General features: G+C 34.0%; 1 protein-coding gene across 6 annotated transcripts in view; it reads right to left on the bottom strand.

The window, feature by feature from the left end:
• Nucleotides 1-17,618, bottom strand: part of Marchf7 (membrane associated ring-CH-type finger 7) — a 53,274-nt gene that overhangs the window by 13,462 nt on the left and 22,194 nt on the right. For all 6 annotated transcript variants that reach the window (XR_007350944.1, XR_001502777.2, XR_007350945.1 and 3 more), the window contains exons 3-6: nucleotides 8,996-9,191; nucleotides 6,913-7,080; nucleotides 4,192-5,296; nucleotides 958-1,127 (exon numbers count right to left, since the gene is read on the bottom strand). Coding sequence is in view for 3 of the 6 variants with exons in the window: in XM_015479216.2 (XP_015334702.1) it covers nucleotides 958-1,127; nucleotides 4,192-5,296; nucleotides 6,913-7,080; nucleotides 8,996-9,191 (1,639 nt within the window). In the remaining 3 variants the exon portion in view is untranslated. The remainder of the gene's footprint in view (nucleotides 1-957; nucleotides 1,128-4,191; nucleotides 5,297-6,912; nucleotides 7,081-8,995; nucleotides 9,192-17,618) is intronic.

Genomic DNA, 17,618 nt, shown 5'->3' with positions numbered 1-17,618 from the left:
AATTCATTATTCACAGAGCAGCCAAATATAAATAATACCATTTTATTCCTTTCCCCTCAGTGGCTTCCCATCATACTTAGGTAAAAATCTAGCTTTAGAATTTATCTTCAAAAGTCTTGCACAAGGGGCTAGGGCTGTAGCTCAGTGGCAGAGTGTTTGCCCAGCACCTGTGAGGCACTGGATTTGATTATGAGCACCACATAAAAATAAAGGTAACTAGTTCCTCCCCTCTAAAAAACAACAACAAAAGCTTCTGCTGACCTCTCACTACTGATGTATCACACCTTCCCCACCATCACTAATTATACACCAGCTATACTGAGCATCATACACTGAAGTCATCCCCATCTTTAAAGTTTTTGTACTAGCTGTTCTGATAAAAATTCCCTTCTCACTCTGGAATAGCTAGTTCCTCACTGATCAGCTATCAGTTTAAATATCCTCACCTAAGAAAGGTATTCCTTTAACAGCCAATATACGCACAAGAGCAGGTGCCTAGTTGTTCTTATTTACTAAACGTGCCTGGCTCTGTAACAGTTCTCAATGAACAAATGGACCCTGTGATAGGTATTATCCTAATGTGCTAAGTGATACAACAGCATGAGAAACGAGTTTTTCTCAAAAATACAGATGGTAAATGTTGAGTGTATTTCTTTGATTCAGAAAGATTTTACATGACATAAGGGTCATCAGGAATTGTAAATTGTTTTATATATGTATGAACAAACAGTTGGGTAGCAATACCATAGAAATATTATTATAAACAAATTTATAAAGCATGACAAATGCTCTTTCTAAAAAAATGATTATGATACTTTTTGTAAGAGTCTAAATTCAAAATTAGGTAAGTCTAAATTCAACAATTAATAAATTATAACTTTGTTAGCCAAAATGTATACATACGTGTATCTCTTGGAAAAAAATTGGAAACAAAATACACAAAGGGGTAAATCTTACCAGAGTTAATTTTGGCCTGTAACCACTTTTTCATACACTCTTGGTGGACATACTGTAAACTTCCTGTGCACTTGCATGGCTCTATCAGCAAATTAGATGAAGATGCAGCTGCCATCTGACAAATTCTACATAAGTCACCTTCTTCTTCTTCAGAGTCCTCTAAAAGAAGGCTAGAAAAGAAGGCACAGTTTCCCAAGACAGAAATAATAATTCATCTTAGTATATTATTCCAATTACATATAATCCTAATCTCTCATTATTATTCTCCTCATACTAAGTGGAAAAAGTAAAGGACAAAAACAACAAAGCAGTGATAAAAATAAACAGTAATCATAAAAAAATTTCACCGAGAATAAAAATTTATAACAAATATTTTAAAGTAAATGAAACAGGGTATTCTACCACTTATCTTTAAGTGATTTAAGTAAATATGTCTTTGGTAGCACAGTTTTAAGTTCCCATATTTTTCACAGTCACTTTATATATACTCTTCATTTTTGTCTCTCATCACTCCCCCAAATTTAAGACTATTTCAGTGAATAAACACATATTGACTTGTGCTTTCTCAGTTATATGTTAGCAGAACCACCTATTTTTCAACTGTTAACTTTCTTGTATTAGATCATAGTAAAAAATGAATAAGACGTTAAATTCTCCATTTCCCCACCCCCAGCAATCTTATCGAATCATCCAGATTTCTACAAGGGTAGACTTTTAAAGCACAGAACAATTTCTATTAACATTTGTCAGGTCAACAAATGCTATTTAATTTAGATGTTATTTAATTTACATGCAGAATAGTAATTTGATAACAACAAAATAACTTTGTTAAAATTCCTATAATAGTCTACCTTGACACCAAAGGGCAAATAAACAGATAATACTGAATGCTGAACTGCTACCAAAATACAACCTGAATTGTATAGTCTCCTAATGAATCTGGCAAAAGATTTGTGGAAAGCAACAAGCAGATTTACAACTTTTAGGTAATTTTCATGCCTTAGCTTTATCAGAGAAACAGCCACGCATAAATTATGTAGAAAGGTTGAAAATATGGCATTTGTATTACTTTTAACTTTCTAACCTATTAAGTTTATTTTTCACTTAGGCGATCAATTCTTAAAATTCTCATATATAAGGCAAAATGAAAATACAGACACATATTGTGGTAAAATATCCTCAAAGTGCTGCTTTTCAAACTATCTAACCAGAAAGGGTACAGGCCTAATGTTTTGTGGCAGAGATATCAGACCTGATTATAAAATGAAATTATAAGAACATTATAATGAAAAACCAAAGCCTGAGGAAGGGGTTCATTTCCCACCCTCAGCCTTTCTCCGCGAAATTATGGGTCTGAATCTACTGGATTGTAAATAGCTATCTTTAGGAGACTGAAATGCAAACATCTCTGTGACAGGCTTCCAAGGCCAGAGATCCAACAGATGCCTATAATTTTTAACTTTCTGAACTGGGAAGAAATGTTCCTACATAGCTTGATTGCTAGGACAATTAACTGTTGTCTAAACCATTACCTCCAAGACTTAGTTATTAGAAATACAACTCTTAGGGAAGTAAGCTCAAATTATCTTGAGTTACTGTAGTGGCACCCCCCTCCTCCACAGAAAATCTTAATTAAGTTTCTCCAGAAATCTTTACCATAATTATCTTAAGACTAAAGAATCTCTACAAAAGAGTTCATCAGAGTTGTGCTTCCTATTTCCTGTTGCTCTATCTTATAATAATTAAATTTGGCCATAGGCCTGAAAGAGACCAGCACTCAGATACTGAACACTTCTTTATTAGTTACTCAAGGTTCAGGGGATTAATTGATTACAGTGAAAGCTATACCCTCTGAACCTGGCTGCAGCCAACTAAACTGTTTCCTGCTATCTTTGGTGTCCTACCTCATCTGTTCCCTACAACATTACTTCTGACTGTGGTGAAGGCTACTTCCCAATAAAACTCACAAGTGCTGTAGTGTTTGTTCTACACCTGTGAGCCACTTACCATAAATTCCCTATGCATGGTCTTTGGTCATACAGGCCAAGAATTAAAACTCACCAATGTTGTTATGGTTAAGAAATGATGTCAAATTTCCTATAAAAGCCCCTTGCAACCTCAGCTTGGGGCCCAGAAATTCAGAGCATTAGCTCATATGAGTCCCTGCCTGGTCTCTTGCTGAGCTGAGGCAACTTCTCCAATTGTTTCTCTTTGACTTTGCCTTCTATGTACAATATTGCATTCTAATCAACCTAACCTTGAGGGCAAGAATTATAATAGTTACTACATTCCTCCAGCAGATAGCTCATAGAAGAAGTTGTGTAAAAGATTTCTTTCGTACAAAAACACTGCAAGACCTGAATTAAAACTGACACTTGCAGGGCACAGTGGCTCATGCCTGTTATCCCAGCGGCTAAGGAGGCTGAAGCAGGAGGATCCTGAGTTCAAAGTCAGCCTCAGCAAAAGCAAGGCACTAATCAACTCAGTGAGACCCTGTCTCTAAATAATATACAAAAATAGGGCTGGGATGTCATGTCGCTCAGTGGTTGAGTGTCCCTGATTTTAACCCCCCAGTACCCCACCCCCCCAAAACAAAACAAAACAAACAAAAAAACCTGACACCTATTAATAAATCCGAATATGTAAAGAACATTCAATATACACTTAAGCTTCAAAAACAAAACAGTTAGGTGCAGTGGGGCATTCCTGTAATCCCTGTTATTAGTGAGTCTGAGCAGGATTCCAAAGCCAGCCTTGGAAACTCTGTAAGACCTCATCTCAAAAAAAAAAAAAAAAAAAAAAAAAGGTGGGGAAGACGTGGCTAGGTATGTAACTCAGTTGTAGCATGCATCTGGGTTTGATCCCAGTAAATGGTAAACAAAATAAACTCAGTAAAGACTAATACAGATTTATTATCTCTTGCCAACCCCGTTTAGTAAAAGTCTAATCAAGAAAGAGGATAAGAGACTAACATTTTAAAAAATCTGTTTGTACCTACATCCTAAATTGGTTAAAAATAACCATTAGATTATTTCTTGATGTAATTTACAACCCCAAGTGCCTACCTCATTATTAATTTTCCCCATTTATCTGTAAGTGAAACAGTACCATCATATAAGTATGTTTGGGAAGGAATTTCAGGTATCCATGTTATTAGAAGTCATATACAATTAAAAAGAATTCTTTCTCTAATTTGTTCTAGCTATACAGCTTAAGATGAATATTCAGATTTACCTCTCTTTTATTTTCTGTAATCTCTCTGGATCTCTTGAAGGTGCACTTTTAGTTTTTTCACTCTTTCCCTCAGCTGAATTCCATCCTGAAGGAATAATATCTACAGTGATCATGACATTGTCGGTCAAATTACTTCCAAGTGCTGGGGGAACTGCAAATCGAAATAAGGAACCAGGAAGAATCCCTGCTATTCCTGTATTTCTTCCACCTTGAGCAGAATCTGATGAGGAGCCACCTGTAGAGGTACTGCTTGATGCTCCAGCTGCTTGTGGTCTGTTGGCAGTAGCCCCAAGAGAATCACTCTGTGCTTCAAGGTGAACTACTTCATTTGATTCTCTTCTGAAAATATGAGATCTAGATGGTATGTTAGAGGTAGTTGTCCTTGAAGATTCATCTCTTCCCTCTCGTCTCCTTCTAGAGAACAAAGGTGTGCATCTATTTCTAAGGGAGGAAGATAACCACGGTCCTGTATTTCTACCTTCAGATTCCTGGCTAAAATTTTCTGAATCTGGCTCAGAGCTATGATTCTGGCTGAGTGATGACAAACCCCATCTTCGCCTCAGAAATCGAAATCCTTGAGAAGCTTCAGATCCCCTATTATCATTAACTTCAGAAGGTGATGTTGCATTACTCCGAGACTGTGAAGTTGTTAGAATTCTTGGAGAAATGTAAGAATTTTCAGAATTCAGGGATCTTGTATTCAAGGAATCCTGACTAGATCTTCGTGAAAAAAATGTAGATGACATGCTAGAAGCTATACGTGACAACAATCTTCTGGTTGTGCGTCTACCTTCATTGTCAGAAGATTCTTGAAATGATCTTTGAGATGAACCAACTCTTTCTGAACTGCTTATGGATGGGGTTTCATCTCTGCTTGAAGTATAAGAAAATCCAGGATGTGTACTGCTTCGAACAGATTCTGATTCTCTTGGAGAAAAATTTGATCTTAAAGAATTTCTGCTGGAGTCCCTATAACTTGGTATTGTTTGATGTTCAGAAGGCAACTGGTGGCTTGTGGATGATGTATTCAACTGTAAAGTGCTCAATGAGTTCTCTTTTGGTCTTGCTCCCTGTGAATATGAAGAAGGAACTCTGTCTTGAACATCTATTTTTGAAAGGAAGGAAAGGTAACCAATTATATGAAATAATATTATTAAAGTTGCATTTATTAACTACTACTTGCTAGCAAAATGAAATGCTAAATTTGAGCTGAATACTGCTGTCTTATAACTAGAGAGCTTAACTATCATTAGAGAAAAAACAGTAATGTATTTCTCTTCTTATTCCTACTGGTAAAATAAAGTACCACCATGTCAAGTCAATATTGCAAATTCAAAAGAAAGACTATATCATGAGCTAATGAAAAGCAGTATGAAGGCTAAGCAGTTGAATGTATTATCAGAAACTGATATAATAGAAAAGTCTCCAAAAATCTAAACTGATAAAGAATTTTATATAGATCAAGTAATACAATCTAACCCTTAAAATGATTAAAAGCAAAATCATCCTAGGGCGATTATATACTATATACAATAAACACAAAAGTTACTTTATGTAAATATTATCACCCTTCTAAATTTATGACAAACCCTGCTAATAGCTAAAATTTCTCTAATTTTTTGACTTTTAAGTTAATAACAACAGTTTGGATTTCTGATTGCTCATTAGAAAAAAGTTTGTCTTGGAACATTGCTTGGAACTGAAGTAGAACAGAGCTCTAGCACCTGCATTTTAAAAATATATCTTAACTGGAGTTTTGAATTTTTCTTTGTGAAGAACAGTTAGCTATATACCATATAGGAGAGCTCCATTACTACTGTGCTAAACATAGAGACTCATGAAAGGACAAACTGTTAGGGATTTAATCTATTTTTGTCCTGTATTTTTATATCCCCCAATCTAGAAGCCATTGATACTGTCTATTCAAGATCCTTCCACCAAAGCCAAAGAAATAAAACAGTGTTTTTATTTGTCTTCAATAAAGCACCCCAGTAAGATTACTTAAAATAACACAAACTTTTTTTTTTAAAAATGTACTTTCCTCTTCTATGTAAATCGAACTCCACTTCTGTCTGCTAATTTGTCAATTTTGACTACTAGTTTTCCCTTTCAATTACTTGGGGGTAAATATTTTAAACGCTTAAATCTAGATAACAGTGATGTAAACTGTGTAGGTCTTTACATCAACTTAATGAAAAGAAGCATACTCAAGTTATACTAAATAATTCTAAATTACAACTTAAAATAGCTGATTTCAACATTTAGCTATTTCAGAATCTAATTAGAAGTAGTTACTTATTAAACTATATCTTATAAACAAACTGACTAGAATTATCTAATGATACTTTTTAACATACGCATTCTTAAAAGGAATAATTTAACCAAACAAAAACTTAAAGGCAGATAAACTCTAAATACTCAAGTAAATTGTTTACATTTTTTAAAGCAAAACAACGAATACATTACAACAAAATATATTATGTGGTTTGGGGATGTGGTTCAGTGGTAGGGCACTTACTTGCCTGGCATGCTTGATGCCCTGGGTTTGATCCCCAACACCACCCACCCACAAGGAAAGAAACATTATGCTATTTTTTATGAAGTCTACATAAGGACATATGATTCAATTCATTTATTCCTCTGTACTGTTTATAATGACATAAAGAAGAAAAGACAACATTATTAAATAAGTTGTACTTAACAACTGAAGTTCATACATACATGATGAAGCTGTGAAATCACCACTTCGGTGACTATAATCCATAAGATTACTAACAGAGGAATCTGTTCTTCTCTCCAAATCTCTCCTCTCTCTCATTAGGTCTGTTCCAAATGAACCAAGTACCAACGATGAAGATCTGGGAACTTGATTATGCCTCCAAGAAGAATCTTAAATTAATTGAAGATGTTTTATTTTAGAGAAAATTTAAGACTTTTGGTAAGAGTAAATCTTCTGTAATATAGAGGGAGGTTACTGTTAATTATTATGGGAACCCCCACAAGTACCTATTGCAACCAAAATTCAGCAAAACACATCGTTCACTAATGAACTAATCAGTTATAACATATTTTTTCTCTCCTACTCATTCTCTTTTTGTTTGTTTTGGTGCTGGGCAACGAACTTAAGGCCTTCCACATGCTAAACAATAAACACACTTTTAACAGTAAAATTTATCCTTATATATGATATCAGTGTCTCAGTCACCTCCTCCTAAACATATTTTACAATGTAAACACGATAAAAAATGCTAATCTGCCAAAGATGACAGAAATTCATAATCAATGAAAGTGATGTTGGGAAACTGCCAAAAACAAATCAAAGTCATCTTGACATGCAATTTTAATTACAGATCACAACACAATTTTATCATGGAAAAAAAATTTGTTTGGGGAGTACTGGGGATTGAACCCCAAGGCTTCACTCATACTAAGCATACACTCTACCACAGAGCTAATATACCCATCCCAGAAACATTTTTATGGCTACCATATTTGGTTCATTCTTTAGTGTAAGAATTAATATACTGCAATTATGATCAAAATTTTACTCAATTCCCTTTTAAAGTAAATTAAAAATTAAGTCTCACACCTTGTCTTACTATTTATTGTGAAATTTTGGCTTCCTTTCGTAGTCCCAACAGCCTTAATGAAGGGAAAAAGCTCTAGGTACTTAATGCTGTGCCTTCATATAGCAGAAGAAAAAAATCTCTCTGCAACAGTGGTGTTTGTCTACAAAGTTAAGGATAATCTTACCCATCACCCATCCTATATAGTACTTTTAATATTCTTCATATGGGCAGTGTCTTTCACATGGCAGTCCTGCCTATCAAAATAAAAATGAATTGCTTACATTCATTCAATTAGTAATCCATGAGCATTTTGAGAATTTTATCTCCAATTTTGTTATCAAAAGTTTTGTCTCCTTCTGACAACAATTTCAGGCACTAACATTTCATTTAGAAAAGTTAAGTGAGGAGAATTTGCTCTCTCAATAACAGATCTCAATTTATACAAGTATGTGTCTAAGAGTACAAAATATCAGACATGGAGTTTTGTGGATAAGTTACCTAATCCCAGTAACTTGCCTAATGCCATTCATCTACTCAGATGGCTAGAATCAGAACTAATTCCTTGAACAGAATTCTTTCTAGGATAGCACCAACTTCATTTTTTAATTAAAGAGTTTCTAGTTTCCTTATTTTGTTTTATGGTACTGGGATTGAACCTGGGGTATTCCATCACTGAGCTGCTAAATTGCTGATGTTCTCCCTAAGTTGGTGAAGCTGGCCTTGAACTTGCAATCCTCCTACCATAACCTCCCAAATTGCTGGGATCACAGGTATGCACCACTACACTGGGCTAAGTTTCCATATTTTCTGAAAATAAACCTCATATACCATGTTTATCATTTCCATAAAATATGCTCAGGAGGTGTTTTCAACATGTATCAATAGTTTTGGCTTTCCTAATAATACTTGAAAAATTAATCTCCCATAAGAACCAGCATATAAATGCATGCCACTTTTAACCAATTACTACTACTACTAGTACTACTACTACTACTACTACTACTACTACACTTTTAACCTGATTACTACTCTGTTAATATCCTTTATATTGTAGGATATTTGTACCAAATTTAGAAAAACTGCAAAATGAAGAGTTAATTTGCAAACTGCACTACATTTCCAAACCATTATTTTACATGAAAGTCTATCTGCTTATTCTCAAACCCAAGATCAATAAATGGCTTTAGTTCAAAATACATCTACAGTGACTTTTACAGAAATTGTATAATTCTTACCTGATACTGCATTTAAACCACTTCCAACATTTCTCCCAGCTGAGGTAGATGTACAATTTGTACAGGAAAGTTTAGGTCTTTTTGAATCATGATCCCGTTGTTGATTCTGTGATCTTGAGCGTGCTCCCTGAGTTATCTCAGATTCACTATACCATGCAGATTGAAACGGTGATGCTGATGCTGATGCTGATGTAGACTATTAAGTTCAAAAAGTTTTAAAGAAACAAAACTTGCTTGCATTCAACATTAAATTTAACCTATAATGCTCTAATAAATTCCCAAGGGACAATTTATTCCCACAAGTATCAATTTTCTATCATATGTTTTTTTTCTTAGCTTTTATCTCCTTCTACCCATGTATCACTTTACTATACAATATAATTGTTATTTTGCTAGTTATAAATCTCATTTACAACAAGTTCTCTTTATAACTGTACATACACACTTGGTTATGAAACACAGAAGAGCAAAAACTATCATCATTTTTCGTGGTTAAATATTTCAATCTTCTGAGAAACTTTGTTTCTTCTTCTTAAAGATAGACAAGAACACCTTTAATAAAGATTTTGTCATAAACTAATTATGAATGCCCTACTATGAAAATGAGATTTCTAAAGTAATGAAAAATTTATTTATCAGCTGGGGGTACGTACACTCACTGCAAGAGTTCCCTCTTAGCATCTATAAATATCTGGCTTTGATCCCCAGTAGAAATAAAACAAAACCCCAAAACTTTATTACTGATCTGATTCCCATTGTCAGGAATACAGTCAGACAACACTACTTATGATTACGTTAAATAATAAATCCTAGCATTTGGAATTTCTTCACTAGTGAATCAACAAACTAAAATAATATTTAAAAACCCCTAGCTCCCTTTTTAACATATGTGGATACAAATTAAAATTTGTAACAAATGTTAATCATAATGTACAAACACTCCCAGTTACTTCACTGATTAAGCAGCTCCAAAAACAGGCAAGTAAAAAATAAATATAAAAATATAAAATATGTAAATAAATATAAAAATAAGTAAGTACTATAATAGGAGGTATGCTGAGAGTTTTCAGAAAAAAGCCTGTCTGCTGGAGGTAGGGGAGGATTTAGAGGTGGCTGAGGTGCTTAGGTGAAAATCAGGAGTTTATTGGGCAGGCAAATGAAGGAGGACATTATAGCCAGACAATAAGAAAACATGTCTATAAACCATTCTATCACAGTTCATGGTTAGCAATGAAATTTATTAACTTTGTATATATATGGAAAAGAAGAAGATGCAAAGCTAAAAATTCAAGAACATGGAGATATGATTTCATCAATATTTTATGACACTCTTCAGCTTAGCATTAACTTGGTCCTATAAGCCTTCTGGACCTAATAATCCATAGAGACACAATGAATTAATTGGCACAAGAAATAAAGTTCATTATATATCTCAGAACCAAATAATTTATGTGTTGTTATCCTCTGGGCAGTGGTTCTAATAACTCTGGATGCCAAAGATCAAAATTAAAAAGGTTTTAATTTAAAATTTGAAAAGAATGCTACTTACAACTAGCAGGTTTTTCTACTACCTAATCCTGCATAAGGTGGTCAATTTCACTGTGCATTAACTCCCCTTCTCCCTCAGCCTGATCCCCATTCTCTACTCTACTGGTCTCCCTTCTCTTCTCATAAAAATTTCTTTTTCTGCTTTTCATATATGAGAAACCACAAGACTCCATTCATCTACTGAAGGGCAGGCATCTAGGTTGGTTCCACAGTTTACACTTTTATTTTGAGACAGGTTCTCATTAACTTGTTCAATTATAGAGGCTAGCCTCAAACATGACTCCTGCTTCAGCCTCTGAAATCACTGGGATGACAGGCATGTGCAACCAAACCCAGGCCCCCTCTAATTTCTTTTAACAATTAAATTGGGAATTCATGTATCAATAAATTTTGTCCTGCTATCTAGAACTATTCAGGCACAATGAAATCAGGGGGTGAGTATGTCTTCAAAGTATATTGCTTTGTGCATAAACAGTGCTTAAACAAGTAGCTTTTGGGTTGTTTCTAGTTCAGAGCTATTAAGGACAATGGTGCTATGAATACACATGCACAAGTTTTTAGGCAGACATGTTTTCAATTCTCTTGGGTTAATAACTGATCACACAGTAACTTGATGTTTAACGTTTTTAAAAAAAAATATATTTTTTTAGTTGTAGTTGGACACAATACCTTTATTTTAATTATTTACTTTTATGTGGTGCTAAGGATCGAACCCAGAGCCTTGCACATACTAGGTGAGTGATCTACTGCTAAGCCACAATGCCAGACCCTGATGTTTAACTTTTTGAGGACACACTAAACTGTTTTCCAAAGTAGCTGTACCATTTGACAATCTCAACAACAATTTCTGAGGTTTCCAATTTTTCTAGTCCTAACATTTATTATTGTCCATATTTTCTATTTTAGCCACTCCAGTGAGCATTAAGTGGTATCTCACCATAGTTTTGATTTGCTTCCCTAATGATTGATGGTGATTATTGGCTATTTTTCTGGAGAAATGTCTATTCAAGTTCTTTGCCCATTGAAAAGTGGGTTATGCTTTAATTGTTGAGCTATAAAAGTTCTATTCTGGTTATAAATCCTTGACAACTATATTTTCTCAAATATTTTATTTCATCCTGCCTTTTTATTCTCTTGGTATCGTTTGATACACACAAATTTTTTTCATTCTGATGAGGTCCAGCTCTTTTTGCATTTGCTACCTCCAGCCTATGAATACTCATATGAAATTTAGAAGTGAACTAAGAATAATTAAATTTCTATTTGAGGAGTAGAGACAGAGCTCAGTGGTAGAGCATTTGCCTACCATGTGAAAGGTACTAGGTAGGATTCCCAGCACCACAAGAAAACAAAAACAAACAAAACCCACTAAAAATAGATTTGCATTCGAAAGTCATGGTATTCTCTTTCTTCTTAACTCTATTTCTTCTACCTAAAATTCAATTCTCATTTTTTTCTTATCTTCATAATACTTACTCAGGTTACCTTTCCAACAAGAAGTTTATTGGAAGAATAATCAGTAAATAATTTGCCATTGTTATTGTATTAATCAATACTTACTTTTAGAAAATTACTTCAATGGATATTTAAAAAAAAAATATTCCCAGCACAAATGCCCTTAAAATAGTGCAACAGTAAAAAAATCTTAATGAGAAAGCATTTACAAATCATAATCATTATAGGTAGGGAACTTGAATCCAAAATAAGGAATACTTACAACTCAATAAAAAAGACAATCAAATTTTAAAATGCCTCAAAAAGCTAACAGGCATTTCTCCAAAGATGTACACATGGCCAACTGCATATGACGAGATGCTCAACATCTTTAATCATCAGGGAAATATAAATTAAAACCACAATCAGCTACCACTTCACATTCACTAGAGTGTCTACACTCTAAAAGCAAGGTAGGATTTGGTGAGGATGTAGAGAGATTTCATCCTTCACCTTCATAAACACTGCTCAGGGGAAAGATAAACAGACCAATTGGTTTGGAAAATAAACTGGCACTTCCTCAAATGATTGAACCTAAGATTTTACATGACTAACTAATTCCACTCCTAGTGTATGCCCAAGATAAGTGAAAATAAGTCCACACAGAAACCTGCACATGAATGTCTATAGCAAAATTATTCATAATGTCAAAAGGAAGAAACACGCCCGATGTTCACCAGCAGATGAATTCCTAAACAAAGCATATGGAATAACCATACAGTGAAATATTATTCAGCCATAAAAAGAAATACTGATATATGCTATAACAGAGATGAAACTTGAAAACATGCTAAGCAACAGAAGCTAGGCACAGACTATACAGTATATGTTCCTACTTATGTACAAAGAGGTTCAGAATAGGGAAATCTACAGAAAAAAACTAGATTAATGGCTATTCAGTACTAGTGGAAGAAAAGGGGACCAGAGTAGCAATAGCTAAAGTATCTGGGGTTTCTTTCCTGAGGTGATATAAAAGGTTCAAACATTAACTGTGGTGGGCTGCAGGTGCAACTTTGTGGTACAGAGCTTACCTAGCATACATGAGGCCCTGGGTTTGATTCCTGGAACTACCAACAGCAAAACAAAATAAACAACAAAAAACCTAAAAAAGAAAACAAAATCCTAACCGTGGTGTTGGTTTAGAGCTCTCATACATACACTAAAAAACACTGAACTGTATATACTTTAAACAGGAAAAGTGCATGGAATGTGAAATTATAACCTGGTAAAGCTATTTTTAAAAAGAATCTTAACGAACCTTTTAAATGTAATCTATGCTATCCACTGGCAAATGCTTAATGGATGGAAATCATAAAATGATATTACTGTATAGAAGCAAGCAAAGAATGGCATCCTTTTTGTGGACTCCTCATTTCCATGAATTAATGATTTGACTGTAACAACTGATAAATCCTGCTTTGAAAATTTTCCAGATCGAAATTACCTTAGCTGGCTGGGGTTGTGGCTCAGTGGTAGAGCACTCACCTAGCACATTGGGGGCCCTGGGTTCAATCCTCAGCACCACATAAAAATAAATAAGTAAAATAAAGGCATTGTGTCCAACTTCAACTAAAAAATAAATGTTAAAAAAAAAAAAAAAAAACACCACCACCACAACAAAAAAGTTACCTCAGCTAATAGCAACAACTTAGCACTTTGAGCTTATTAATTAAAACCTACATTCTAGTATCTACTCAGTATGGGTAGTTCTTTTTTCTCTTTACAGAACTATTGAATTTTAGTTTTTCATTGTGTCTTGTGCTTACACAAAGGTTTACCAAGAAACAATTTCACTGAGTATATTTACTATAGAAATTCTAATTGTGGACACTGTCCACTATATCATTTGATTTTCCACTTTCAGACCAAATGGCCAAGCTTTGCTGCTTCTAAGAAGATATGTCTTTCCCTTATGAACAATACACGTTATAAAGCTAGCTGTATTTTCTTGTGATCATCTTGATACCCCAAATTATAGTCCAGACTTAACCTTCTTTTAATTTTTATTTTTTGGCAGTGCCAGGGATCAAACTGAAGGCCACCCACACACTACTCAAGTGCTCTACCACTGAGCAACATCCCCAGTCCCAGGTTTAACTCAAAAACATTCAGGCATATCTGGGGATGAGCTTAGTGATACAGAGCCGTCTTAGCATGCAGGACACCCTGAATTCCATCCCCCACAACCCCAAACAAAAATATGAACAACAATAACAACAACAACAACAAAAAAAACACATAGAAACTGCAGGGTTTATTTAATGCCTATCAATGTTAAAACTTTTACTCACTCGGTATTGTTTTTTGATCACATTGCACAAAGAATTTCATTTTCTTGTTAACTACATACATATGCATGGATTTAGTTCCGTAAAAAGAATATGAATATGGTAGAGTAAAAAAACAAACAAACAACCTCTCCCCAAACCACTGGTTCATTTAATTCTGGAGAAAACATACTATTCAAAATGTGTAAATTTTTCAAACAGTAATTTATGTACAGATTAGAAAAAATATGAGTCATTTAAAAAAGCATCTATAGGGGAGGGGGGATAGTAGAGGATAGGAAAGGCAGCAGAACACAACAGACACTAGTATGGCAATATGTAAATCAATGTATGTGTAACTGATGTGATTCTGCAATCTGTATATGGGGTAAAAATGGGAGCTCATAACCCACTTGAATCAAAGTGTGAAATATGATATATCAAGAACTATGTAATGTTTTGAACAGCCAACAATAAAAAATTAAAAAAATAAAAAATAAAAAATAAAAAAAAATAAAAAAGCATCTATATAGCTCAGTGGCACAGAACTTGTCGTGCATGATCAAGGCCCTGGGTTTAATCCCCAAACTGCAAAAAGAAAGAAAAAAGAAAAAGAAGCACATATAGCAAGAACCAAGAAGCACACACACCAAGTTCACAAAACAAGAACCAAAGGCCTCCTAGTAAAAGAAACCTAGTAAAAAAGAAAGTTCCTAGTAAAAGAAACCTCTTAGTGAAACAAGAAAATGCAGCTGTATAAGTGGTTGCTTAAGTTGCAAAAAAATATAACACATGAAATTAAGTATTCACAGAATACTCCATTTTATTTACTTTTAATTTTTTTTAGTATTTATTTTTTAGTTGTAGTTGGACATAATATCTTTATTTTATTTATTTATTTTTATGTGGTGCTGAGGACTGAACTCAGGGCCTCATATGTGCTAGGCGAGCATTCTACCCCTGAGCCACAACCCCAAGCCTCTCCATTTTACTTTTAACAACATGAGTTTTAGGAGTTAAATTTTTATTTTCAAAATATGTAAAATTCTGTTATGAAGAAGGGAGGATAATCATAGTTTTCAACATTCAAATTGTGATAAAAATTTAAAGATGTAGTAATGGAAACACTAGTAAGAACAAGTGAAGCCAAGCTTGTAAGTGGCCAAGAACTAAAAGAAAGATATTTAGGAAACTAATTTTTCAGAACTTAGAACCTCCAAAGAAACAATGCTATCACAAAGGCTTGGATTCTTCAGCTTCAGTACATCACATACATAATAATCATGTAACAAGGGAAAATAATTTATTTATCTTTCTAGATTTCATATCCTTTATTATGAATGATAAAAATATCCATCCCTATATAAAGTGTTTCTATACTACTTTATCCATAACATAGCTAAAACTGATCTATCATGCCTTAGACCTAAACCTCCTTTCTGAAGCTTTAGATTCACTAAGTGCTTGAGATAAGGTTTTATGTATAGAACAGCTGTTCAGAACGCTTCAGCAATTTAAAAAAAGGTGCTTCCTTTGCCATTTATAAGGGCTCATTCATTAAATAAAGTTTGCTGAGTAAATTTAAGACAAAGAAAACAACATATGTGATATGCAATTTAAATATTTGGATAATATTATACTATAGATATTATCCACTGAAATTAATGTAAAGCCAGAAAACAATACTAATAGAAATAACAATTATCATAAATGTAACTGGTAACATCTGAGCTCCTCCTATGTTCCAGCAGCTATTGTTCTGAGTGCCTCACATGTCTTGTTTCTTTAAATTAATCTTAACAATACCTTATGAAGAAGCCACTATTACTACAATTTTACAGCACAGGAAAAAGTTTGCATTTTTAAAGAAAATCAAAAAGACAAGGCATGATAAAGAAGCTGATTTATTACTGGCACTACTCCTGTAATTAATTTTTTTTGAGGTATTGTGGATTGAACCCAAGGCCTAACACACAATAGGTAAGCACTGAGCTATGTCCCCAGCCCTTTTTATTTTATTTTTGAGATAGGGTATTGCTAAGTCCATACTGTCCTCAAATTTGTGACCCTCTTGCTTCACCTTACAAAATCACTGGGATTAAGAGTGTATGCCACCATGCTCAACTATAATTTGCTGGGGGTGGGAACAGGATTGTAAGCAATTTAAAGCAACTGAAGACAGCATTAATGAACCTCCCCCCAAATTTCTTAAACTAATATTATTAAGAATTAATAATAATAAAAAAACGATTTAAATTTTATTTCATTTGGTTTTTAGATGCTGGCAAATAATTTCTGGATTTTATTTTGGTACTTAATGACATTAAAATTCTGGACAGAGGGATTGGCAGTATAGCTCAGCAGTACAGGGCTTGCCCTGGGTTCAAAATCACCAGCAGCAGAGGTTAAAAATTCTAAAACAAAATGAATTCATCTATTCAGCCAGTCTATATTTTGTAATTGCAGAGTTGAGACCATTTATAAAACGGAATGAATTCGATATTAATAGGCTATTACCAGCGTGTTTTAGGTAGGGTCATTTTTATAGTAATTAAGATTTCATTTAAATGATTTTCTTATTTTTACATTTGTTTACTATAATAAAAAATATAACTTTTGGAATAATCTACAACAATGAGAACAATCTGGAAACAGTTTGAAAATCTTTTAAAAAAGAGTATAAATAAATCTTATAAAAATATATTCAAAACTTTAGTCCCATAAAATAGTGTAAAGATTACTATAATTGTGGGAAGTGGTGCGCACATACTATCTTAATGGCTCAGCAGACTGAGGTAGTAGGATCATTAATTCAAAGCCAGCCTTAGTAACTTTATCAGGCCCTAAGCAACTCAGTGAGACCCTATCTCTAAATAAAATATATCCCCCCCCAATAAGGGGGGGGGGGGTCCGGGAACAATTTTTTTTTTTTTTTTAAAAAGGACTGTGGATGTGGCTCAGTGGTTAAGTGCCCCTGGGTTCAATCCCAGCAGTCCCCGGCCCAAAAGTTACTATATAAGAAAACAAATGATGCATTAGTAGCTAGCATTTATATAGTTTATCATGAGCCAGGCACTTGTCTCATTCAATATACTAATTCATTTAACTCTTAGCAACCAGACAGGCAGATGAGGTAGAAGATAGACAAAAACAAACAAACAAACAAACAAAAAACATTAACTTCCTCAGGATCATACAGATTCGAAGTAATGAGGAAGGACTTCAACCCTGGTTTCAGAGTTTGTGTTTCTCATTAATAATCTACATAAAAAAAATTAAAGATGAGTAGTCAGAATTTTATGAAAAGATAAATG

The sequence above is a fragment of the Marmota marmota genome, unplaced genomic scaffold, assembly GCF_001458135.2.
Source record: "Marmota marmota marmota unplaced genomic scaffold, marMar, whole genome shotgun sequence".
Classification (NCBI taxonomy): Eukaryota; Metazoa; Chordata; class Mammalia; order Rodentia; family Sciuridae; genus Marmota; species Marmota marmota.
This window is presented reverse-complemented; position numbering and strand designations above follow the sequence as displayed.